A 24,975-nucleotide genomic window follows, 5' to 3' on the forward strand; every position below is an offset into this window, starting at 1 on the left:
AATTTCTCAATATGTTTTATTATCAGATTTAATAACTGACATCTATAAAAAAGTTAAATATGTTTTATCCGGTAATAATAAGGTTAATTATAAAATATGTTCGTTTGAAAATGTAGAAGAAGCGTTCAATAGCTTTAGCTTCCACCATATCAAAGGGGTGAATTGTTCTGTGAGAAGTAAGCTGAGGAGATGTTTGAATTAAGTAAGTTCAAACATAAGACCAACACTACAAAGAAACCAATGAAATTGCATTTCAACATAATTAGATTTACAAACTTTTTCATTCTAAATAGATGGGCAGTCTAATCAGACAATCTAACCATTTTTAACTAACTGATTTATACTGGTTGAGCCACTTACATTGGCCGTCCAAACTCACGAGTGGCATTGTTGAAATATTGAGAAACAAAATATGTATCTCTAGTGGCATTGTTGAAATATTGAGCCTTGGTAATTGGGAAGTAACGGTGTTTTTTTTTTTTTTATTTATTTTTTATCCTGATATGGTGATTGAACATTTATAGAAACCTGACGAGTTGTAACATTAGCTAACGTCGTTTGTTAACATTTTCGTAGTCGTTAAAATCTAAGTTTACCGTGTCATAGTCGGTCTCTTTCTTTCCCTGTAGCAGTCACTTTGAAGGCGACCTCCAGGCTATCTTCTCTGTGGTTTCTAGAACAATTTTCTTCACCAATATCTTCTGTATTAAGGGAAGGGGAGAGATCACCAAAGGTGGCTTGTACTCCAAAATCTCTAAAGTGGCTTGAGCTTGTAGGCATTCAGCCCATATTTATCCACAATTTCAAGTGGACCTTCGGCCCTTAGCATGAGTTTGTACTTTCTTTTAGTTAGACCTCTCCTTCCAAAGATGGAGCCAATCAAGATCTCCCACATTGAATTCCCTCATCTTCTTGAACTTGTTTGCCTTTGTTGCACCAACAGAATACATATATTATATTAATTATCCAAGCATGATTCAAGAATCACAGTGTAAAACATATTGACTTTGTTGGCATCTATTTAGGGGCCCTCCAGTACCAATAAGGGCAATAACTCAATGAGGATGATCTTAAGCTCTTAGCAATCAAAAGCAAGTGGTAGAATGAACGAAAGAGAGAATATTAATTTCAACAGAGGAATATAATAAGAATTTTAGAAAAGGAAGGGAGTAAGCAGAAGAGTTGAAAGCTTTTCCAATATATACCGTAGGTAGCAGTAAGCCTGTAACTGGTTACACAAATCATGATACTTTTACTCTAGGTAGAAGGCCATGAACATATCTACTGAAGGGAGTTGTAAAATAATATCAAAACAACTGAAATTCCGATTATGACTGGAAAGGCTGAGACGAGGTATAATGCTCCATATCCCTGTAATTAAATAAACCATTTTTTTAGGACACAGTTAGCTGCTGAAACGGCATATAATCAATCTGAGTATGCTGATGAAACCTATTAATGCATTTGTTTGATGATTTAAGCATTCTTGATTAGCTGGGATTTGTGGATGATGAGAATTATAGTTCAACAACTTATTTCCTATTCTATACCAAAATTTAGGCGCCCCGTTCACAACTGTGAAATGAGTGTCCTAGTAGTCTATCAGCAACAAAAAATCTTCATTTTATATTTACCCAGATCAACATTCTCACCGCTTTTTTTCTTGGTCTAGAGCTATATCATTGCATGGAGCTCAGCTACCCTAGAAAACCAACCATTTCAAAAATACAGGCATCAAATAATGAGAAAAGATGGAAAAATGGTTAAAGCATTCTCAATGAAGATAGAACATAAACTTACTACAACTGGAGGTACATCAGTATCATCAGAATTTTCGGCTGTCTCAATCTCAGCTGCTGAATCCCAGTCCATGTTCAGCCTCTTTGCAGCGACTACAGGATCAATACCTGTATCAGTTGCTTTTGCGTAGAGGGATTTGTTCTTTGTTGTTTTCTTAGAAGGTTCAGCCTATAATAAAAAAGAGCGATAAGGAACCTTGATGAGAAGCTGATGCCATTAGAAGACCAATTGATTCAAGAAAACAAATGTAAACCATGATTAAGAAGAGTGAGTGGGGTCCTTTCTAAATTCCTTAAACATGTTTGGTTAAACCCAAAAACAAAACAATAAGCCATAGCTGTCAATGACTCATTATGGTCTAGATTGATAGATACAGAACCAAAGTACTCCAACACCTAATGAAGTCCTCTTGCTCCAATCTCTAATGACCTACAGACCCCCTCCAAGTGCTGAAAGCAGAGAAAAGGTTTGGACTTCAGACAAGTTGATCATAGGTCCCCCTCGATCATATTTGCTACAAAATATTTGAGTAGGTCTATAGAGGAGGTGTGCAGTTAACCTAATTCTAAATAATATTCCAGCAAGTTCTTTGATGCATCAGGTTAAGGATCAAACCTTTTCAAACCAATTATCAATTTACGTAGAGTTCCAAGCAATATTAAAGACGAGATTATCAATTCTTTGAAGTTCCAAGAGTTGATGCCACTCAGCCATTGCATAGGTATTTGTGATCTCCCTCAGCTGAAATAGATTGTCAATGACCAAGTATCATACTTAAGCTAGACTAATATGTACTTTACTAATGTTAGTAGAACTCAGCTCGTCAAATCTGGTTCTTGCACAAGGATATAAATTTTTCATAGGAAAGTGAGCAAAATGGTGGAGGTCACCTAAAGAAAAGTTTGAAATAAGCCATGCCAGCCTTAAGCTGGAGGCAAGATGAATGTGATACTGTTGGGGACTCAGAATAGGTTGCACCTATGTATTGCTCTGATCTATTGCTAATAAGAAAGAAAAGAGATATAGCAGATCAGTGCATAGGACCCCACTAATTTTCAATCTGAAATAAAGAGATAGCAATCTAAAGAGATTAGGTTTTTTTTTTTTTTTTTTTTTTTTTTTTTTTTTTTTTTTGTTGGCTAGCAAAAAGGCCAATCAAAGTTATTTGTTGTGATCTCAAACTTGAAATAGAGGACAAAATGAAGGGAAAATAGAGAATAAAACAAATGAGACGATCCCTCATTGCTTTGGTTTATTCAACTGAAGTAACTGTTTCTCTCTAAAGTAGCTTGACCATCATGATTCTCTAGGGTTAGGGTTAGGCAAATTCTCTAAAGTATCCAGCTTACCATATTCAGGTTATGAATACCTTGACCATCATATTTCTCTAATGTTAAGCAAGATTATTCTCCGATATTACAGGGTCAAAATTCAGCCATGGAAACATCATTATATTCAAGGATTTTCTTTTCCTTAATAATTCAAGTACAGCTAACGAAAAAAAAAAAAAAATTGCCCGTAAGCTTGTTAATCTTCAAAATAAGTACTACCTCTGTTAAATATTAGTTGCAACATGGGGTATTATTTGTAAGATATAAAATATTTCAAAGTTGCAATTAATATTTAACGGAGGTAGTATATATATTGAAGACGATAATGCAACTTTATCATGGACTATTTCGTTTCATCTATGCCTTAATTTAAGCTTCCTAATTCACTGTGTAGGGTTTTACGTAACATGTCAACATTGACACTTCAGGAGGGACTACTAATTATTCAGATTTGAGATGAAATGAAATTGCAGCTCATCCAATCTTGTCTAAATAATCTAAATAATAAAAAAGCTAACAGCATAGTTCTGTACGTGAGAAGCATACAACTATAGACAAACAGTACATATCAAATTCATATGGAGCAAAACAAATATTGAATATTAATCTAAAACCAGCAATTTTAAATTTAACTAATAAAGATTGAAAATAGTTGGATAAAAATAATGTTTAGAGTTAAATATGACAATACCTCCAAATTTGGCCAGCTAGTCATCTCCTCTGCAAGCATACGCAGGGCAACACGATCTCGTGGAATTTTTCCATCATTTACCTAAATAGATATGATCAGTGGCGTATCTAGGAATTTCGAAGTGTGGGTTCGAAATCGTGAAAAAAAAAAAGAATGAAAATATACTAATCAAAGATTAAATACATAAGTTCATATTTTTAATTGCAAATGGATTACACTTAGGAAAAAAAAAAAAAAAAAACTATAAAAGTGTTTTTCGAGTTCTTATACTTTCGAAGCGTGTCAAAAAAACTATAGTACTAAACAGTAAATCTATAATCTAACATTCTAAGTTCTAACTCTACAATCAAAAATTCAATTATCAATTATATATATCAATTTAGCTATTAATCCCAAATTCCCAATATACACAAATTTCTAAGTTCTAACTATACACATATCCTAGTATAGACAAATGAGTTTGAAAATGATAAAATGGAAATCTGAGGTTAGGAGAGAGAAAATCTTAATTTCCCACCACAAAAAAGAATACTGTGGTAGAGTAAAAGTTGAGGTATTAACTGTCGAACCCTTGATCTCCAGCTACCCAATGATAGTTTGCAAGGAAATACCACTGAGCTACACTTCTATATGACACTCACTTTAACACAGATATTTGTTTTAAACCTTTTTTTTTTCCAGAAAATCAGTGGGTTCAATGAACCCATTTGAACCCATCCTATATACGCCCCTGGATATGATACAAACAATGATTTTGTTTCTTGTTTCAAAAACAAGCTAACACAGAACTTAATCGTGTGGTAACATCTGATTTCAACTTTTATTGAAGTATAGAGCAAATATATTACACCAAATAAATGACCTTGATTAACACAAAAAAAAAAAAAAAAAAAAAAAAAAAAAAAAAAAAAAAAAAATTAAAAAAAAAAAAAATCTGGTACATGGTTCTATTCCAAACATGCGTAGACTTTCATTTCTCTCCTCAGAATTCGGGCACCTGTTATTAGTTTCAGTCTGACCATATATTTCATCATGACAATTTTCGCTGGATCAATCAGATGCTTAAAAAACATCACAGCAAGCCTATTGAATATGGTTGGCAAAAAAAAAAAAAAAAAAAAAAAAATCATCTGTAAATTATTAAAATAATAATGGTTGGGACCAAGATCATGGTTAATGTCATTGGGTCACAGAAATGACATATCACAGGTGTTACATAGCATTTTGCACCTACAGAGGCATGAATTGACAAATTGAAAATTTGTAATTTTAAGTTCATGATCTTCACATAATACTTAAGAGTTGCTCAAGGGCTCAGTCAATAAAAAATGGAACATAATGTCCGAGTTTGATATGATTAACATGCATATGTATCAACGGCTTACCTAATCCATATCTATATCAACCCAACTGTGTATGCATTTCAACCCGCCCTCTTCACCAGGCCACCCCTTGCATCAAAGGCCCCCCAACTCTATAACTCATGATTCCAATTATGTGTATGCATCCCCCCCCCCCTCACCCCCCTGCCCTAAAAAATAATTAAATTAAATCTGCATGCCCCACAAGAAAAATCAGTAAGGCTTCATGCTACATGCAATTTGAAAATGAATTTCAAAGTCAAAAATGAGGAAAATGAGAAGGTAAGATATATTAATAGCTAATATAGTTAAAAATAGTTTGAGATAAACAATCTAATGCAGAACAACGAAAAGCATCCTGAATGTCATAATCAGTAAACACAACAAATTCAGAATTCTCGAATGAATCAACATAGGCATGTAGCTACACTTTGATCACAGAGAAATCACTAATACACCAAGATAGGTGAAGGATATACACTCACTTCTTCTAAAGCAGCAACTAAATCCTCCCTTGTTGGTCCATCAGAATCATCAATTCCAATCAACCTTCGTCTCTCAACTTCTCTAGGGTCCTCAATCATAATAGTCAGCTTGACCTACAAAATAAGACAAAGTAAACTCTGATTAAGGCATGCCATTCACGTCATGAAGTTTAGAATGATAGCCTAAACCAAATTGGCATTCAAAAGAAATACATCCACAATTCAGAAGCAATAAGAACACATTATCATGGCATACATAAATATCCTTACTTCACTAAAATCATAATGTATATGCTACAGATAAAAGTAGTACAAATCATAAGGGATAGCAAGAAAATGAAATGTGGATTGGGGGTATAATCTCCAAAATTCTTGCCTCCTATGCTATAAAAAGCTTAAACTTACATGACCATATCACCAACCACCAAATTACATCACCATGCTGTTGATTATTGACTTGTTTCACAGATTTTAAGGACTAACATAGTAATCAACTTTGGGGGTTTGGGAAATTATACATGATGGAAGCCAAAATGTTTTACTTTTTAAGTGACCCTTAAGTACTGTTTATTAAATCTGGTGCCCTTATTACATTTTACCTTATCTTAATCATAAAATTCACTAATATACCCTAGTTAAAATCCATATTGAACAATTTTTACCACCACTCTAACCACCCACAGGCCACAATCTTTGATTAGCTCACTGGCCTAACCTCCTTTTTTATTTTTTAAGACACTGGCCTACCTTAAGCACCCAGCCATTGGCAACTACCACTTGACACCCAAAACCACCATGCAATCACCTCCACAGCATTCTTGTCTCGGGCGCAGCCAGGTTATACTTCACCCATAATCTAAGAAAATCGTTATAGAGAAGAAATGCAAAAATATGGGATTGGGTGGTGCTTTAATGGAATAAGTGGTGGTTTGGTTAGTGGTTTTGCAAATTAGGTTGTGGATTTGGTGGTGAGGCTAGGATTTTGGAGCTTAGGCATTTGTTTCACTGGTGTCAAGGTAGTTTTTAGGTGGTTTCGAGGCTTATGTAGTGATTTTAGGTAGTCTGCATGGTGGTTGTTGCTCTTATTGGTGGGTTGGTAGTGGTAAAAATTGGTATAGATGGGAAAATCAATTGATGTGAATCAAGAGGGAAATTCTTTTGAAGAGCCAAATACATTGATTTTAAGTCCAATTGGGTTTGATATTGGAGGGAAAGACCATAATTGGTTAACTTGCTAAATGTGGAAAGAAGAAATCTTGATTTATAAGGAAGCAAAAATTACACACTTTGCTTCCGGCGAGGATACCGGCGACCACGCGCCTAGACACCGCCAATTTCCTACCACCGCTTGAACCCAGCCACATCTTGGCTAGCGCGTGTCACTCCTAGTGGCATGTGTCATTGCCGGCAATGCCAAGTTAAAATCCCTCATTTATGTTTTAATGTTAGTTTCTTCGAGAATTTTGTTACCTTTCACTTGAAAGGATTTTTCTTATTTATAACACATAGGATAGACTATAATTTCTGTTTTTAGAAGTAGATAAAATTCCTAAGGTTTTTAGGGAAGTTGTTAGAAAGATAGATTTTGTTTTAAGGTTCGTTCCAAGAGTTGGTCAAATTTCGAAGTCATATCCATTCGTTTGTGTTCAATCTTCAAGAAACTCTTCAAGATTGGATCTTTATTTCAAGATTGTGGGTTCTCTAAAACCTTGACTGAATAAGGGATTAGGATACAGTGATACACATCATCCCCTCATGGATTGGTTAGTAAATAGATTTAGATAATCACCCACAAAATGACGGGTTAGCCACAAATTAAGCATATAAGCCACCTGGTGCAATATACAATTGCTTTAAGATCAATTTAGAAAGTGAAGCTTTTTGGTTTCCACGATGTAGAAATTCTCACAACATGAGCTTCACCATGTAAAATTTGTTTATATTTTAAGTATTTTATAATAATAAAAAAAAATCATTAATGTAACAAACAAAAGCTTCAAATTGTGAATTGATTTTGCTTTGTTTTGTTATTTTCCTGTAATTAACTTTTATTTGGTTTTACAAGTAATTTATAAGATTTATTAGCAACTTTGGATAATTTAGATAGCAGTCGTATGTTAGATTAAAATTCAAGTTAGTATTAAGTTGACTAGGTGTACTAAGGCAGAAATTTAGCTAGCAAGTACACCATAAAAGGTTATTTTACATAAAGTGCAAATAGAGGGTCTCTTTTGCTTGGGTTTTGGTTTGAAATGGATGTTACTACAACTTTTTCCGGTCATGTGTGGATTGAGGATGAGGCAAGAATTGAGCGGTTTATGACTGGTAACCATCCTTCTGACTTTCCGAGTCATGATTGCTCTATTCCAGTTAAGCGTTCTATATTGGTTGTAGTGGCGGAGTGACCCAACCGGTGATATATGTATTATCTAGTCTGCCGAGCAAATATTTATCTTATATACAATGTTGTCGATGATAGCTTAGTTGGTAGTATGAGCTTTGAATGGTGAGAGAGGTCTCAAGTTCGACTCCCACTTAGAGCGTATTTTTCTCCCTTTATTTATTTATTTATTTATAATTTTTTTGGGTTAACTGTATAGAGTCTTGGCCCCCTTAAATTTTTACTCCTGGCTTCACCCCGGATTGGTTGCATAGCTAAAACACAAGCTCCTAAGAAGATCTAGGTTCCTAAGAAGCGACAGCGCCCTTGTTGCTTCAACTCCTGTACATCAAATGTGCATCAAATCTTGCCTGGGACTCAGTTAGGTGCGAGTGCCACAACAACAACAACAAAAATTAAAAAATAAAAATAAAAAAACAAAGGGGTGCCTTTTGTTACTTCTAATCAATTTAGCCCTTTGCCAGAAGTAGAATTCAGATATGGAGAATTCAGAGGATGTGACTAAATTGATAATTCCCCGGACATTGAATGTTAAGGGTTTGTTCAGCGCGGGAGCTTTTGAGGTAGCTGTTAGCTTTTACACTGAATCCAAACACTACCTAGAAAAATTATCACTATTTAGTGAAGTAATGATTTAAGTAGCTGTTTGAGGTGGAGGTACCTGTGGCTAAAAGCTAAAAAAGATAGCATTCAAAAAAAGTTGTGGCGTTCAACCTATTTTTTAGGTTTTATCTTTTTTTTTTTAAACTAAGGTTTGATTTTTTTTGACTCAATGTATTTGTTTTCCAGTTAACCACAATATCAGGTTTTCTACCATATTATTCTACCTAATTATTTCTATCTAACTCTCTACTCCATCTTCTCTCAAAATCATAGTTAAATTTATATGTTATTTGGGAATTAGAATCAGAAGGAGCAAAAGAAAGTATACAAGTTTCTTTGATTTGTTTGATTAGTTGAGGTATGCGTTCTTCCTCATATGTCCTACTTAAGTTGTACTACGTATGTATCTATTAAAAAATAAAGCATAGATTGATTTTTTGACAAAGATGTATATATGTAATAATCATTGTATGATGATTATGATTCTAGTTTGAATGTGTTGTGATGCTTCTAATACAAGATCATTTTCTTCCACTTATTTTGGAGTATGTCTATAAATTTTGTTAGTACTATACGAAATGCTTGTGATTTTTAGATTTATACTTTAAGTAGTACATTTATCACCTTTGTTTGATCGCAGTTACTCTTCAGCTCTTCACAGTGAGTATAGAATTGAAAGGTTGTCAAATTGAGTCCTACCAGCGGTGGTAGTCAGATCCGCTGGTAGTCGGAGATCTGACCAGTGGGTCGGAGATGAGGTTTGTGTATTCCTGCAACCATAATCAGCCGTGGTAGTCGGGCCGAAGGTGCGTTTACTAAGCTTGACCTTTAATGGAGATCGAAAGCTCAACAATGGAGGAAGGATATCACACTTACCCTTTGGGTTAACCATGCCCTGAATTTCTCTATTGTTCATAGGGTTTTCGTTAATGTCGATGTTGGTGTTTGTGTTGGTGTAAGGAGGAAGATGAAGGTGTATGGATCGTGGGAAGAAGATGAATATGGTTCTGTAGTAGAATATGGTTAGCAAGAGGAAGAAATACAGTGGTTACTGGTTAGCAAGAGGAAGAAGGAGAATTGAGGTTTTCATTTAACGGGTGTTAATTAACAGTGAAATAATTTTTTTTATTTTTAGTTTATTTTTCAATTATTTGATGAAAATATCTGTGGCACAATGAGATTAACAAAATGTGTTTCTCACGGACAGAAACCAGGGTCTCCTCGTTAGAATATATGATTCTATATTTGTATATATCTTCTAATTTGTTAAGTAGTTTATCTTGTGCATATTCTGTCCTTATTCTTAGCTAATTAGTTTCCTAAATTCTAGGCTAATTATGCTCCTATACTTTGTATATATTCTCACTTACTAATGAGAAAAGCAACCGTTCACATTCTTTCATGGTATCGGTTAAGGTTTCGACCCTAAATCCCTAACAACCTCTCTTCTTTCCACGTTTCTTTTTCTTTCCGCTGCACTTTTTCCATAACCAATGTTAGGTTTCTTATTCCTATTACACTGGTCACGGAACATGGCATGCATCACTCTTGGGTGGCTTTGTTCAAGGTTCTTGTTAGGGTTTATGATTTACACCACCACATCATTCCTCCTATGGAAAAAAATAGAGGTAGCCACGTATGAAGCGTTAAAGACCGCTAACCCAGCCTTGTGGAAGCGCCTAGATGCTGCGGTGCTTCAATGGATACATGAGACGATATCCACGGACCTCCTCCATGTTATCTTACTCAAAGACGACACTGCTCATGGGGCATGGGCTCGTCTCGAATATATGTTTCAGGACAATAAGGCTTCTCGGGCTACTCATCTTAAAGAGGAGCTTGTGGACCTTGATTTCGAGAATTTTTCGTCGATTGATGGCTATTGTAATCACATCAAGTCGTTGGCTTACCAACTTGCCGATGTTGATGCCCCCTCTCCAACAGCAGATTAGTGCTCAAACTCACGGTCGGCCAACCTGAAGCCTACGCTAGGACAGTGGATATTATCCCAAACCAAGAGCCATTACCTTCTTTTGAGAGTTGTCGCTCTCGTCTCAAAGTTGCGGAGCGAACCATTAAAAATTGTTAGGCAAAAGAAGGCAACTCCGGCAGCCGCTCACAAACAGCCTCGTCACGAGCACCGATAGCCACCACAAGCACAACAACTCCGTCTCCTCTGCCTCGTCGCGTTCGAGTTCCAAAGGCAACAAGCTGAAAAAGTCTAACACAGAATTCTAGGAAGAGCCGCAACAATAATGGGCAGGTGGCCCATCAACCATCTAGGTCCAATCTTGTACCTTTTAATTGGCAACCTTAGCTGCCTGGGCCCCTTGGCTTGCTCAGTGGCCCAACACGCCACCATGTCCTTACCCAGCAGCTGCTGCTTCTTCTTCTGGGCCACGTCCAGCTGTATTCTTGCGCTCTCATCCGCAAGCATATAATGCAGTAGCTCCACCCAACAATAGCTACACTCCCACAGACATCCAGCCGGCAATGCATGCTCTTTCTTACTTGACGCGAATTTCTACATGGACACCGGTGCCACATCTCATATTTCTGCAGACCAAGGTATTTTTTCCTCTTATTTCAATTCGAGCATTAAACATAATTACATTGTTATAGGTAGGGGACATCTAGTTCCAATTGTTGGTCACGGTAGTACTACTTTGCCATCCCCTTAACCACCCTTTCACTTGAATAATGCGTTACATGCTCCCAAATTAATTAAGAATTTAATATCTATTCGTAAATTCACCACTGATAATTTGGTTTCCGTTGAATTTGATCCCCTTGGTTTTTCTGTGAATGACTTACAGACGAGAGCGAGACTAATGAGATGTGATAGTACTGGTGACCTTTATCCTCTCTTCTTAAACACTCAAGCCAATCTCCGGTCAATAATTCAGCTTCTACTGCTATTTCTTCTGATCTTTGGCATAATCGCCTAGGGCATCCTAGTGCTGCAGTTATTAGATCTCTTAGTAGTAACCATTTTATTAATTGTAATAAGGCTTGTAAAACTTTTTGTTCCTTTGTCCTCTTGGGAAACATTCTAACTTACCGTTTTATGATTCTATGTCGCAAACTGCTTCTCCTCTTGATATTACTTCACCTGTCAAGAGTTCTTCTGGCCATTGTTATTATGCCCACTTTCTTGACGATTATAGTAAATTTTTCTAGACGTTTCCTATTGCAAAAAAACCCAAGTCAAACACTTGTTTAAGTCTTTTCATAGTCTGATTCGTACTCAATTTATCCGTAATATTAAGACTTTTCAATGTGACAATGGCACGGAATATATTAATGGCACATTCAAAGAGTTCTTTTTATCACCAAGGCATGCTTTTTCGCTTATCTTGCCCCCATACATCACCACAAAATGGAAAAGCCGAACGCCACATAAAATCTATAAACAACATCATCCGGACCTTACTTGCTCATGCTTCTTTGCCCCTTTCGTTTGGCATCACGCATTAGAGACGGCCACATATCTTCTCAATATTCTCCCAACCAAAGTCTTAGGATTTAAGTCTCAAACTAAAATTATATACCAATGTGATCCCATTTATTCGGAATTGAGTGTCGGTTGCCTATGTTTTCCTCTATTTCTGCCCACCTCTATTCACAGATAGCAAGAAAAGTCCACTCCTTGCGCCTATCTTAGTCTCGCTCCAAATCATAGAGGTTCCAAATGTTACGACATATCAAAGTGGTAAAATTATTATTTGTCGTCATGGGAAATTTGTAAAAACCGAATTCGCATTCTCTAAACCACACACTCCTCACAAAGATGACTATAATTTTTTGGATATTAATCCACTTCTGCATCACTTCACATCAAAACAACACTCCTCAAAATTTGGCCCAACCTACTGACCTAACTCCCTCAGCTAGCCACCACCTCATCCTGTCCACTCTTCTACTCGACCCCATTCCTCATGTCCACAAAACTCACCCGGTACTGCCACGTTGCAAGGCCCTGTCCAAACCCTGGTTCACCATCTCCATCACCTATGCAAACTGGCCGGACCCTCAACAAACCCATTCTCCTTCTCAAGACCGGCCTATACGCACACCCACACCCTTACCAGGTCCTCCTTCCCATCAAATGACAACTACAGCAAAAAACGGTATATATAAACCAAATTCCAAATATTTTTCAAACTTTGCCACTATGACTTCCACTAACATTTCTCCCCTACCCAAAGACCTAGTGTCTGTGACCCAAATTGGAATTATGCAATGTTAGATGAATTTAATGCTCTAATTGCTAATAATACATGGGAACTTGTACCTAGGCCACCGGATGTAAATGTCATTAGGTCTATGTGGATTTATCGACATAAAAAAGAAATTTGATGGTTCTTTTGAGAGGCATAAAGCTCGTCTTATAGGTGATGGAAAAACACAGTAGCAGGGTGTTGTTGATTGTGATGAGACCTTTAGTCTGGCTGTCAAACCGGCCACTATTCATACCGTTCTTAGCATTGCTCTCTCTAAGTCATAGGTCCATTCATCAGTCAAGAATGCTTTCTTACATGGTTATCTCAACAAGACTATTTATATGCATCAGCCCACGGTTTCCCTGATCATGTGTGTTTACCGAAGAAATCTCTCTATGGCCTTAAAGAGGCTCCTAGCATCAGCATTTTGCCGATGTTGCCAGTATCGGTATTTCTCACAATTTATCTGATAACTCACTATTCATTTACAATCAGGGCTCGGTATAGCATATATTTTGTTGTATATTGATGTTATTATTCTTACAGCATCATCTGGTCGATTAAGAAAGCATTTTATGGCGCTTTTGAGTGCCGAGTTCGCTATGAAGGATTTAGGTCCTCTAAGCTTCTTTTTTGGAATAGTTGTGTCCCGCGATGCTACCGGTATATTTAGGTTCTTGTCCTACTCCTATTGATACCGAACCAAAACTTAGTGCCTCGAAGGATTCACCCGTCTTGCTGGTGCTTTACAATATCTTACTTTTATTAGACCTCACATCTCTTATGCAGTTCAACAGGTATGTCTTCACATGCATGATCCCAGGAACGAGCATACGAGTGCTTAAAAGCATATATGCGCTATTTACAGGGCACATTGTGTCATGGTCTACACTGGTATAAATCTTCTCTCAACAAGCTTATTACTTGATTGGGGAGGATGCCCGGATACTAGACGCTCTACTTCTAGTTACTGTGTTTTTCAAGGTGACAACTTGTTCTCTTGGTCGTCCAAAACACAACCAACTTTGTCCCGTTCCAGGGTTGAGCAGTAGCTAATGTTTTTTATTCTTGTTGGATCTGAAATTTATTGATTGAACTATATTGTCCTATTCATATAACTACTCTGGTTTATTGTGACAATGTGAGTGTTATTTATTAATCAGGGAATCAGGAACAACATCAGAGATTTTTGTCAAAGAAAAAGTTGCTAAAAACGAAGTATGAGTGCTACATGTTCCTTCCCGTTATCATATCGCCGATATTTTTACGAAAGGCATATCTCGTATTTTATTTGATGATTTTCGAGACAGTCTCAGCGTTCGAGAACCACCCATTTCAACTGCGGGGGTGTGTTAGAATATATGATACATATATTCTATATTTGTATAAATCTCCTAGTTTGTTAAGTAGTTTATCTTGTGCATATCCTGTCCATATTCTTAGCTAATTAGTTTCCTAAATTCTAGGCTAATTATGCTCCTATAATTTGTAATATTCTCATGTTAATAATGAGAAAGGCAACCATTCACATTCTTTCAAAAACTATATTGTTATTTTTATGTGGTACTTGAATTTTAATTTGTTATATGGCATGTTAGATGGCTTCATCGAGTAATAGAGAAGGAAATACAGAGGTTTTTAAGTGGAGCGACGAGAATAGTTGCATCTTATGTGAAGCTTGTTTGGAAGTTATTAAGGACAATGGTAAGACACAATTTTTAAGTGGAAGGACATTCAAATGGAAGTAGAGAAAAGAATTGGAAGTAAATTTAGTAATCCAAGAAGTTGCAAACAAAAATATGATACAATGAGGAAAGATATTGGTTATGGAAAAAGTTGAAAGATTCGGATATTAATTTAGGGTGGGATCCAAAAAGAGGGGAAATTGATGCGTCGAATGAATGGTGGCAAATTAAAAATCAAGGTGTGTATTTTATACTTCCAAATAATTTTTTTTCATAAAAATGTTGCTACATGAATAGGATGGGATAATATTATTCAAACGGATCAAAAATATCTAAATTTTGTAGGAACACCTGAATTCAAAAAGTTTCGAAAAGGTGTCACCTTTACTCTTGAAGACCATTGGATCCCATTGAAAAGCTTACAATAGATCCCAGAGAGAAAATGTATAAGTTCTCACAATAGATCCCATTGAAAAGCTTACCGTGGAAAATCAAAACAGTGAGGAAGAATTGTTGGTGCTAATGAGAGTCATATAAGTAACCAATTTACAGATGCTTTATGGGATAAAGATAATTTCGTAGAAATTTTGTGGAACAAGCAAAAAATAGTAGTTCACAAGTGACCAATTTAACACGCATAGGTGCTTCTGAAAAGGTTAAAAACAGCCTATAATAAAGAATAATAGTGTCCAAATCAAGCATAAATAGAGGCAATCAGGTGGATCTGCAATGTTGGCCAAAGGAATTGGGAAATTGTCATAATGTATCAAACTCATGAGTCAAAGCAGTATATCTAATATCTCTTCTACCATCTCATAAGTAATACAAATTATTTTAGATGTATGTTATTTAACAAAGCATAGTCATTTTTAATGTTATGCTAATACTTTGTTCGAGGATGCAAATAAGAGAGAAGTTTTCTGTAATTTGGAAGTTAATGAAAGCAGGCTTACTTGGTTACAATAAATCTATAGTAAGATAGACGGATAGAGCTTTGGTTATTACTAGGACTAAATTTTGTTTAAGATTTGTTTTTGGAAATTTTGAACTTTATGTTTTGGTTGTTATTATTTTATTGTTTCAACATCTAGGATATTAACTTTTTTGTATGGAATTTTTTAAACTTTATGTTTTGACAAACTTTAATAGTTGGAAAGAGAACGTTATGATCATTCTTGGTTGCATGGATCTACCCCATGCTCAACGGGTTAGGCATTTGCAGCTCTTACAAATTCTAGTTCCTTTATTGAAAAGGGAATGTTGAGAAGTGGGAACACTCAAATTGCATGAGCCTTATGACCATGACACGTGCAATTCCAGAATCGTTCATGGGCACAATGTCTGAAGAAGATGATGCCAAATTGTTTGTAATTGAACTTGAAAAGCGTTTTGCAAAAAACGAAAGGCGAAGTTCTCTTTTGAATAGTCTTGTCTCTCAAAAGTATAAAGGAACGGGAACATAAGGGAGTACATTATGGAAATGTCTCATTTGCTTCAAAATTAAAGGCACTTAAGTTATTAAAGGCACTTTAGCTAGAGTTGTCCATAGACAGATCTAGGGGCGGGCCTAACCAGGCCACGGCTCGCCCCATGAACATAAATTTTTAATATAAAATCTTTATTGATGCATATAAAAACCATATACTTGTGTTGGCTAAGTTGGTTTTTACTATTTTGCCAAACGCTCTACTAAAACTAGTGGGTGCCAAGTTCGATTCTTGCTGGCAACATTTTTTTTTTAGGCTTTTCTTTTTATTTAATAAAAAACTTAATAGTGTACGACCCGCCAATAAAATAATCCTAGATCCGTCTTTGGAGTTGTCCGATGACTTGCACGTGCATTTGGTTTTGATCTCTCATTAAACAGATTAACATCAGTTATACCTGTCAAAAGGAGTAGTGAACTCTAAATGAGGTCATTTCTCATTGTGTTCAAGAGGTAGACAAATTAAAGTAAGAAAAAACAAAATGTGTTCGCCGGACATATCCCTTAAAGGATGGCAAGAGAAGAAAACAGGGTAAGGATGTGGTTTCATAATCACAGAAAAGATAAGGCTGCAACTAAAGCATCTGGATGCTTCTGCAGTGGTGGGATGACTCACAAAAGATACAATCCACCAAATGCCATGCTTAGCGTGTGAAAAAGGGTATATTTCTTTCATTTAAGGTTAATTTAATTTCGGTGCTTGAACACACTTTATGGCTAAATTCTAGAGCTAACTACTTACATGAGTGATACCATGCAGGGTTCCCTCGAAAAGCACATGATGGTGAAAGATAAATCTATGTTGGTGATGGCAAGATAATTGAAGTTGAAGCTATAGGCACTTTTAGTTGTCATTAACAATTGAGTATTATTTGGATTTAAAAGAGACTTTTATTGTATCTTCTTTTAGGCATAATTTAATTTTTGTCTCTACATTGGACAAATCTGGTTACCTTTGTTCTTTTGAAAAGAATAAAGTTAGTTTATTTCATAATTCAAAGTTGGTTATTTGGATATGATAACCTATATTTATTAGATACTATTGCTTCATCTACTTAAACCTTGCACGTTAGTATTTCTGGTACCAATCACTTTGGCATAAACGTTTGTGGCATATTTCTAAACAATGAATTCAGAGAGACTTGTGTCAAATGGAATTCTTGATTCCCTTGGCTATTCAGATTTTGATGTATGCTTTAATTACATCAGAAGGAAACAAATAAATAAAAGGAAATTAGGAGTCGAACAAGCTTCAAATGTCTTAAAACTAATACAAACGGACATTTGTGGTCCATTCTGTGATGGTCAACAATACTTTATAACGTTCATAGACGGTAATTATAGTTATATCTCCCTATATTTAATCGATGAGAGATCCAAGGCTTTAGACGTGTTCAAATCTTATAAATCTTATAGGCAAGATGAAAAGAAGTAGAATTATTAGTTGTTACTTTATTGGTACCCTAATAGTCTAAGGGGTATAAGTTTTAAGATCCCCTACCTAGATTAACTTTTGAAATGGGAAATGCTAGATTTTTTTAAAATATTAAGTTTGGAAGGGAAGATAAGGTTAAGGAGTTCATCTTTGAAGAGGAACACATTTCTCTTCCTTTGGATGCTATCAACCATGATTAGACTTCCACGGTTGAAGAAACAAATCCAGAAATATAATGATTTCTCTATTCAGATTCAACATGAAATTCTTAATGAGTAAACTCAACGGATTCAAGAATAAGCGCCATTAAGAGATCCACTAGAGAAAGAAGAAGTGCAATTTCAAATGACTATTGTTTTTCTCTAAAAGTGTGAGGATAACAATGAAATTAATGAAGAAATTGTTACACTGCTTCAAGAACAAGAGCTAGATAACGCAATGTTAGATGATGACCCAATTACCATTTGCTAAGATATTAAAAGCCCTAATTCTCAAGAGTGGATTGATGCCATGAATGAGGAGATTTAGTCCATGATGAATGATTATGTAGGACCTTGTTACATTGCTTAAAGGTGTGAAACCCATTAGTTTGTAAATGGATTTTTAAGAACAAAAGGAATTCAAATGGCAATGTGATAAGGCGTAAGGCTCGTCTTATCGGTAAGGACTCGAACAAGTTTCTCGTCAATGGTATCTTAAGTTTCAGTAAGTCGTTATGTCTCAAGGTTTTGAGACAAACGTTGTTGATGATTGTATGAGCCATAAGTTTAATGGAAGTAAGCACATTTTCCTAGTTTTATATGTGACATATTGCTTGTAGGCAACGATATATGATTCGTGAACGAAACTAAAAGATTTATTTCAAAATCCTTTTGGAATGAAAGATCTTGGGGATGCCTCTTTTGTGTTAGGGATACAAATTCATCAAGATCGCCATCCAAGCACTCTTAGGTTGTCACAAAAGGGTTATCACGAAAAAAATTTGAAAATGTTTGAAATACAAGATTTCTTTGAATAGTATTGAAGATCATTCAAATTTCTATGTGACAACATTATTGTATGCCAACAATATGACAAAATCAAAACATATTGATGTCACATTTAGAATGTGAAAGAAAGAGTGGAGAGTAAACAATTGTACCTATAGCATATTAGCACAAACCCCATGATTGCGGATGTGCTTACTAAGGGTTTTACCACGTGAAGTATTTAAAAACAAAGGGAAACAATCCCACCGGTCCCACCACCACACAACCACCTAATTCCTTCACTTTCCACCTTTTCCGGCCACCACCCATCCACCAAACCACTTGCCACACCTCCCCCACCATTCGCCATCCTTCGCCGACCTCCCCTGCCCCTCGTTGGCCCCCGCGCAGCTCTTCCCTCCCCCGAAAAACCCTACAAACTAGTTTCACTCCCTGTAAAACCCGTCAATCGACCCTCCCCCACCCTCGAACCCAAGGCGCTAGGGTTTTATAGTGAGGGAGAAGGGTTTTTTTAGGTTTTTACAAGGACAATGAAAAGGTTTCGGGAGTGCGGATGGCTGGCGAGGGTGGGAGAGAGGCGGCAAGTGGTGACGTGGCTGGCCGTGGTGCGATGGTGTGGGTTTCCCGGGATTTGGGTAGGTAGGAGGGTGATGGTATGGTAGTGTAGTGGTGGCTAAGGAATGGGAATGGAAATACCTAAGGGGGGTGGGGAATCAACTTAGAAGGATTTAGAGAAATGAAGAGGGTAAAGGAAATGGGAAAAAGGCTTAAAAAACAACAACAAAGGGAATGAGGGCAGTTGATTTCCATTCTCTTTGATGAATACCCCAACCAAACGGCCTCTAAGTGTATAGCATGAATTAATCTTAATAGGTGGAACATCAATAATATGGAATTGTGGAATAAAGTTGTTGTGAGTAAGTTAGTTTGGGTTATTTATGGTAAGAAAGACAAGCTTTAGTGCACGGTGGATGCATATTATATGAAACACAGGGATTGTCTTGCTCTTAACTGTTCAATAAATATGTCATGAGCTTTGAGGAAAATATTTTGATGTGCACATCTTATTCTTAATGCTGGTGATTGGGATGGATATCTTAAAAATGGATCATTTTCTATTAAGAAAATGTATCAACATCTTAATGGTTCTCATCCTAAGGTGTCTTGGAGCAAAGTTCTTTGTAATAATCAAGCAACTCCCAGGTCCCAGGAGCTTGTTAATAACCTGGTTGACTATATGGGGAAGTTGCCAACTCTGAATAGACTGTTCTCCTGGAATTTAATGTCCCCTGTATAATTTGCAAGTTGTGTAACAGTGGAAATGAATCAGTTGAGCATTTATTTTTTAGTGTAATTATTCCTCCGAGGTCTGGAGTCTGGTGCTGCAGACTTTGAATTTTCATCGAAGACTTGATTCTTATACCAGGGAGCTTGATTGGGCCATCAAATGTGGCAAAAAAAAAGTACTGTCAAGCATAAGCTTTCTGATGTTCTTTGCAGGGTGCATTTATGCAATTTGGCTTCAAAGGAATGATCTCATTTTTAATCAGAAATGCAGGACTGTTCTGTGTTATTCCATGATATTAGCTTTAAGGTAGCTAGTAGGTGCTCTGATGTTCAGAGAGATTATTTGGTAGAGCTTTGCTGTAACAAGAGGCTTGTTTGCTTTCTCCTTTGGTGTGTTAGGTTTCTTCTGAGGCGATTTGTGCCAGTTGATTGGTTTTGTTTAGTCCTTTGTACCTTCCTTTGCTAATTAATAAAAGTTTCTTAAATTGCCAAAAAAAATGTGAATAAGATTGCTTATAGTATTCATGGCATAGAGAGATAAAATAAGGAATTCTTAGTAAGGCCTAACAAATACATTTAGAATGCGATAGTACTTTCAAGTGCAAAAATGAAATCAGTTGTTTCCATTACATATTGTTTGATATGATGGGTGATCTAACAAACTCCATTTCCAAGATAACCAATTTCACCCATTTATTACCTTCCAAACCCTATGATTCCAAAATTCACCCCCCTCAATCCCCAATTTAATACAAGGGCTTTACTTTTCAATAGGACTAGATTGATAAACAATATAAGCATATTGATGATTAGACAGTATGATGCTACTTGGGTGAAATATATATATATTGATCTCGAATGAATAAAAAAATTCATATATTATACTATATTTTTATATTTCTTTGACAAATTTTGTCGTAAGTAGTGCTATGTTACTCAGTAACAGATATGAGTGTCTTATAAATAATATATATCCAAAGATAATGCATTGATCAACTTGTTTGAAGTATTAACCTACCCTGCGACCACTGTATTCATTTAAGTCAAGAGAAATGTTCTGTATTTTTTAGTGATATAATCTGAAATTTTTTAGTATTGTAATTTGTCACATCAATTTATCGCCACTCCATTAGTCATTACCCCTATTCTTTATGTCAAGCAAAGAAAGTCCCGCAATATCGTTGTCAAATTTTCTTTCCTTCAATCTTGTTGATTATTCTTATTAATTACACTTAATTTATTTGCTTCAAAAATATATTTTCCAAGTATAAGATCTGATATTTGGCTTCTAAAACAAAAGGTTTAAGGCGTGTCACTTCAAATTCATCTCCCTATACAAACTCCATGAAGACAATGGAAAACACTGCAGTTCAGTCTATGACCACCCCTTCATCTGCCTTATTTAGCCATATTGAAAACCAAATCTGAGACTTAAAACCCCATTTTATTTCTCTCTCCTTGACGAATCCACCAGGCTGTGACAACAGCACAATTTACAAACACCCCCATAACACAAAAGTGGAAGTCCAGGGGAATTGTGTACGAACAATTTGTGCATAGTTATCATTTTCTAATAGCTTCCACAATTTGCATCCAATAAGTCAACATGCAAGATTAACTAGTAGCCTAAATACCAAATAAATTGGGCTTAACAAATTTTGAGCCTCACTAACCCAATAAAGCCACATTTTACTCCCTACTCTTTACCTTCGTTTTTCCTCTCCTCCCGTCCTCTCCCTTCCACTTCGAATTTTACTTTCTTTATACGGAGTAACTTTTATACTAAGGAACCAAACAAAGAAAAACTATCGTGTTTTAAATCCATGTAAAACCATATCCATCGAACATGTTTACTCCAAATCAAATAAAGCCTTCATGGAACACCAACTTTTTTTTATTCCCCCAAATTCCATATTCTTCCTAGTTCCTATATGATCAATCAACTTAATTTTACTAAAAATACAGGATATTATGCATTAAAAATGCAGGTTAATCTTCTATTTACAAAGAATTGAATAAAAAACATAGAAATTCCAAGAGTAGTGCAAGAAATTAAGCAAAATTATTAATGATGTACCTCTCCAAAAAGCATGTCCCTGTTTTTCCTCAGAAGCTCCAAAACCTAACCAAAAATCATCAAATAAAATCAAAATTCATAATCCAATAAAATCAAACATTAAGACATACTACAAACAAGGAAGATAGAATTACTTTTTTAATTTGGCTAATGTATTCCAGATCCTCAGGAGTAGGTTCGGGTTCTACATCGTCTTCCTCATCCTCGAAAGCGGTAGTGGTAGCCGGAATACCCGAGTCATCCATACCAACACGGCCGTGCTGAATTGAACGACGGTGGTTGACATGGTTAAGGGAAAGAGAGAGAATGGTGTTGGTGGTGGTGCTGCGGTTGAATAGGAGTGAGGTGGTGGTGCTACGGCAATTGTAGTGGTGAGATAAAATTGAAGAAAGTATGGTTGAACAAGTTGAAGATGATGATGATGCCAGTGGCAGTTGTAACTGTTGGGTTCCCATTCTCTCTCTAAGCTTATCTAGTCTGTTTTTGCTAAGGAGGATCAGATTAATGTTTTTTTTTTTTTAATTTTATTTTACTAGGTATACTTGGAACATTGCATTATGTCATATACTCATAGTCTCATATGTGGTCATTTGCATTGTTGCAGAGGTGATCAATATCGGCCTGGTCCGATTGGGTCCGAAAAAAACCCGAAAAGTCCGCTTTGTTCCGACAAGCTCGCTATTTTATTTGCGGGTTTGGGCACGAGGTATTATGTTAAGGTCCGGCCCAATTTTTTGATCACCTCTAGATTATTGTGGCTGAATTCTTAAATTTTCATTACGTGCTCAATACTCATTATTATTAGCTCAGTGTAGGTGTCAATTTGGGTCATTGGTTTGAGTTTAGATTAGAGTCGTGTACTCCCATCGTGTCTTTTAAAGTGTTATACTTAGATTTATGCATTATTGTAGACAATTCAATTTTTAGGAAAAATTATAAATAATCACCCCTCAAAGCACCAAAATTTGATTTTACCACATGTTTTTTTTTTTTTTTTTTTTTTTTTTTTTTGCAATTTCTCATTGGTAGCCATAAAGAATAACACATTTTTAATGGTAACAAAAAAATTTACAAATTCTTCAAAATAGTTGTAAAGTTTCCTTAACATGACAATATTTTTGTATTTAACAACTAATTAACTTAATTTATTTTTTTTAATTAACTTAATTAAATTAACATAATAATTTTAAAAAAAAAAAAAAAACCAGCCACCCAAGCCCCCAACCACCTTGCCCACACCCTCGCCAACCTGCTCCCCACCTCGGCCACCCCCCGCCGGCACATATTACCCCTGAAATTGCGTGCTGACACCAGTGACACCTCACCTCAACCACTGAAAACAAAACCCAGCACCACGCATCTTAAATACCGACCAACAGCACTGCCAACGACCACCATCAACCCTTGCACTTCAGGCACTTAACAACAGCCCCACACTCCATTATCGCACTAACAACATAGCACCAGCCAATCAGCTACGCACCCACACACGCTACAACCACAAATTCCGTCAACAAAAGCCCGATACTAGCAGCTTCTGCTCGCCTCCCCTGCTCTCTCTACTCACCAACAACACACAGCAGCCCGCAACCTCTCTTCATACCAGCCGGTGCCAAAACCTCCGGCGAATACGATTCGCCCCACCCTTTGCCGTCTCCACTCCGTTCCTTCCCTTAAACCACCGCTCGAAACCCTTAAACCTCCAAACAAAAAATCCAGGTTTTCAATTTACCGTCGATCGTACTTCAAAGTTCATTCAACGAGGAATTCTCTAATTGAAGGATTGAAAATCGCGATTCAGAGCAATCCACGGGAAAATTGGAAGATAGACAAAGATCTTTGGAGGATTTTTACAATGAAATTGAATGTGTGGCAATAAATTTGGAGGAGAAAGAGGGGAGATTAAGGTTAGAATTTACGTACTTGGGATGATTGAAGAGCAAGCAGAGTTGTGGTTCAAGGGCCGGGGGTCAGTGTCGGGGTCGAGGTGAGGTGTTGCTGGCATCGGGCGCGGTTACAGGGGTAGTACGCGCCAGCGCGCGGTAGCTGAGATGGGAGCAGGGTGGCGGGGTGGGGACAGGGTGGCTGGGTATTTTTGTTAATTTTTTTGTTAATTATTAGGTTAATTCTTTTTTTGGGAAATTATCAATAATACACCCAAGGTTCGGGCCTTTTTCAATGGTACACCTACTCATTTATTCTTTATCAGTGGTACACTCAAGGTTTCACTTAGTTATCAGCAATACACCTACCGTTTTCGTTCCGTTAAAAAAAGGTTAATTTTGGCTTTTTTCGATTTTTTAACTTAAAAAGTGACACGTGGCGACCTGTAATTGGTCCAAAAAAATAAAAATAAAATAAAATAAAAACCCCTAAAGAAAAAAAAAACCATAAAGAAATTTTTTTTTTTAAAAAAACCACTATGTTTCAGGCCACCTCATCTCCCGCCCCTACTTCCCTTTCCGGCCAACCTCCGCACCCACCCTTTTCTCATTCCCCTCCGTCCTCTTTCCACTACTGACCACCCACCTACCATCCTTCAAAACCCCTCCCCTTCCCTCCCTTTTTGATTTTCAACCACCTCACCCAAAAACCTTGCCGATTTTCGGCCACCCCACCCACGAAACCCTCACCGTCGAGTCCCCCTTGCCAGCCACACGTCCCCACCCATGAAAATGTCCATCCACAGCCACCCCACCCACGAAACCAACGAAAATCCTCCCTTTTGATGGTAGGTGGGTGGTTTTCAAAGGTTTCAAGGGCTGAGATCGACGGGGGAAGGGGGGGTGGTTATGAGGTTGGGTCGTCGCCGGAGCTAAGAGTAAAGGGGTAGGTATGGGTCGGTTTTGAGTATGAGTAGCGGTTGGGAAAGGTGGCTGGGAAAGGAAAGAGGGCGGGCCAGGTGGAAGGAGAGGGAAGGGGGTGGCAGGGGAAGGAGAAGGGAGGGCCAGGTGGCTGGAGGAGGGGCAGTGGCAAGGGTTAGGGGAAGGGGATGCCGGGATGGGTGGCTGGGGAAGGAGGAGGGAGAAATTGAATTTTTTCATTTTAATTTCTTATTTTATTTTATTAATCTAACTTTTTTGTTAAATTTTTTTTTATTTTTTTGGACCAATTACAGGCC

At 36.8% G+C, this 24,975-nt stretch overlaps 1 protein-coding gene across 3 annotated transcripts; it reads right to left on the reverse strand.

Moving 5' to 3' along the window:
- Positions 1 to 1,099: 1,099 nt before the first annotated feature.
- LOC110711455 (ycf3-interacting protein 1, chloroplastic-like) lies at positions 1,100 to 22,446 on the reverse strand. Of its 3 annotated transcripts, none has more exons than XM_021889828.1 (7): positions 21,989 to 22,442; positions 21,855 to 21,899; positions 5,669 to 5,782; positions 3,823 to 3,903; positions 1,801 to 1,968; positions 1,653 to 1,702; positions 1,100 to 1,371 (listed from the first exon to the last, which is right to left on the reverse strand). In XM_021889828.1, the coding sequence occupies exons 1-6, from the start codon at positions 22,307 to 22,309 to the stop codon at positions 1,694 to 1,696; spliced, it is 738 nt and encodes a 245-aa protein (XP_021745520.1). In that variant the 5' UTR covers positions 22,310 to 22,442; the 3' UTR covers positions 1,100 to 1,371; positions 1,653 to 1,693. The 3 variants fall into 3 exon arrangements, 2 of the variants coding, with proteins under 2 accessions (XP_021745520.1, XP_021745519.1); XR_002509366.1 differs by having other exon boundaries at positions 1,274 to 1,371; positions 1,635 to 1,702; positions 21,989 to 22,443; XM_021889827.1 differs by lacking the exon at positions 1,653 to 1,702 and having other exon boundaries at positions 1,102 to 1,371; positions 21,989 to 22,446.
- Positions 22,447 to 24,975: the final 2,529 nt, after the last annotated feature.

Source organism: Chenopodium quinoa, unplaced genomic scaffold (genome assembly GCF_001683475.1).
Source record: "Chenopodium quinoa cultivar QQ74 unplaced genomic scaffold, ASM168347v1, whole genome shotgun sequence".
NCBI classification, from domain to species: Eukaryota; Viridiplantae; Streptophyta; class Magnoliopsida; order Caryophyllales; family Amaranthaceae; genus Chenopodium; species Chenopodium quinoa.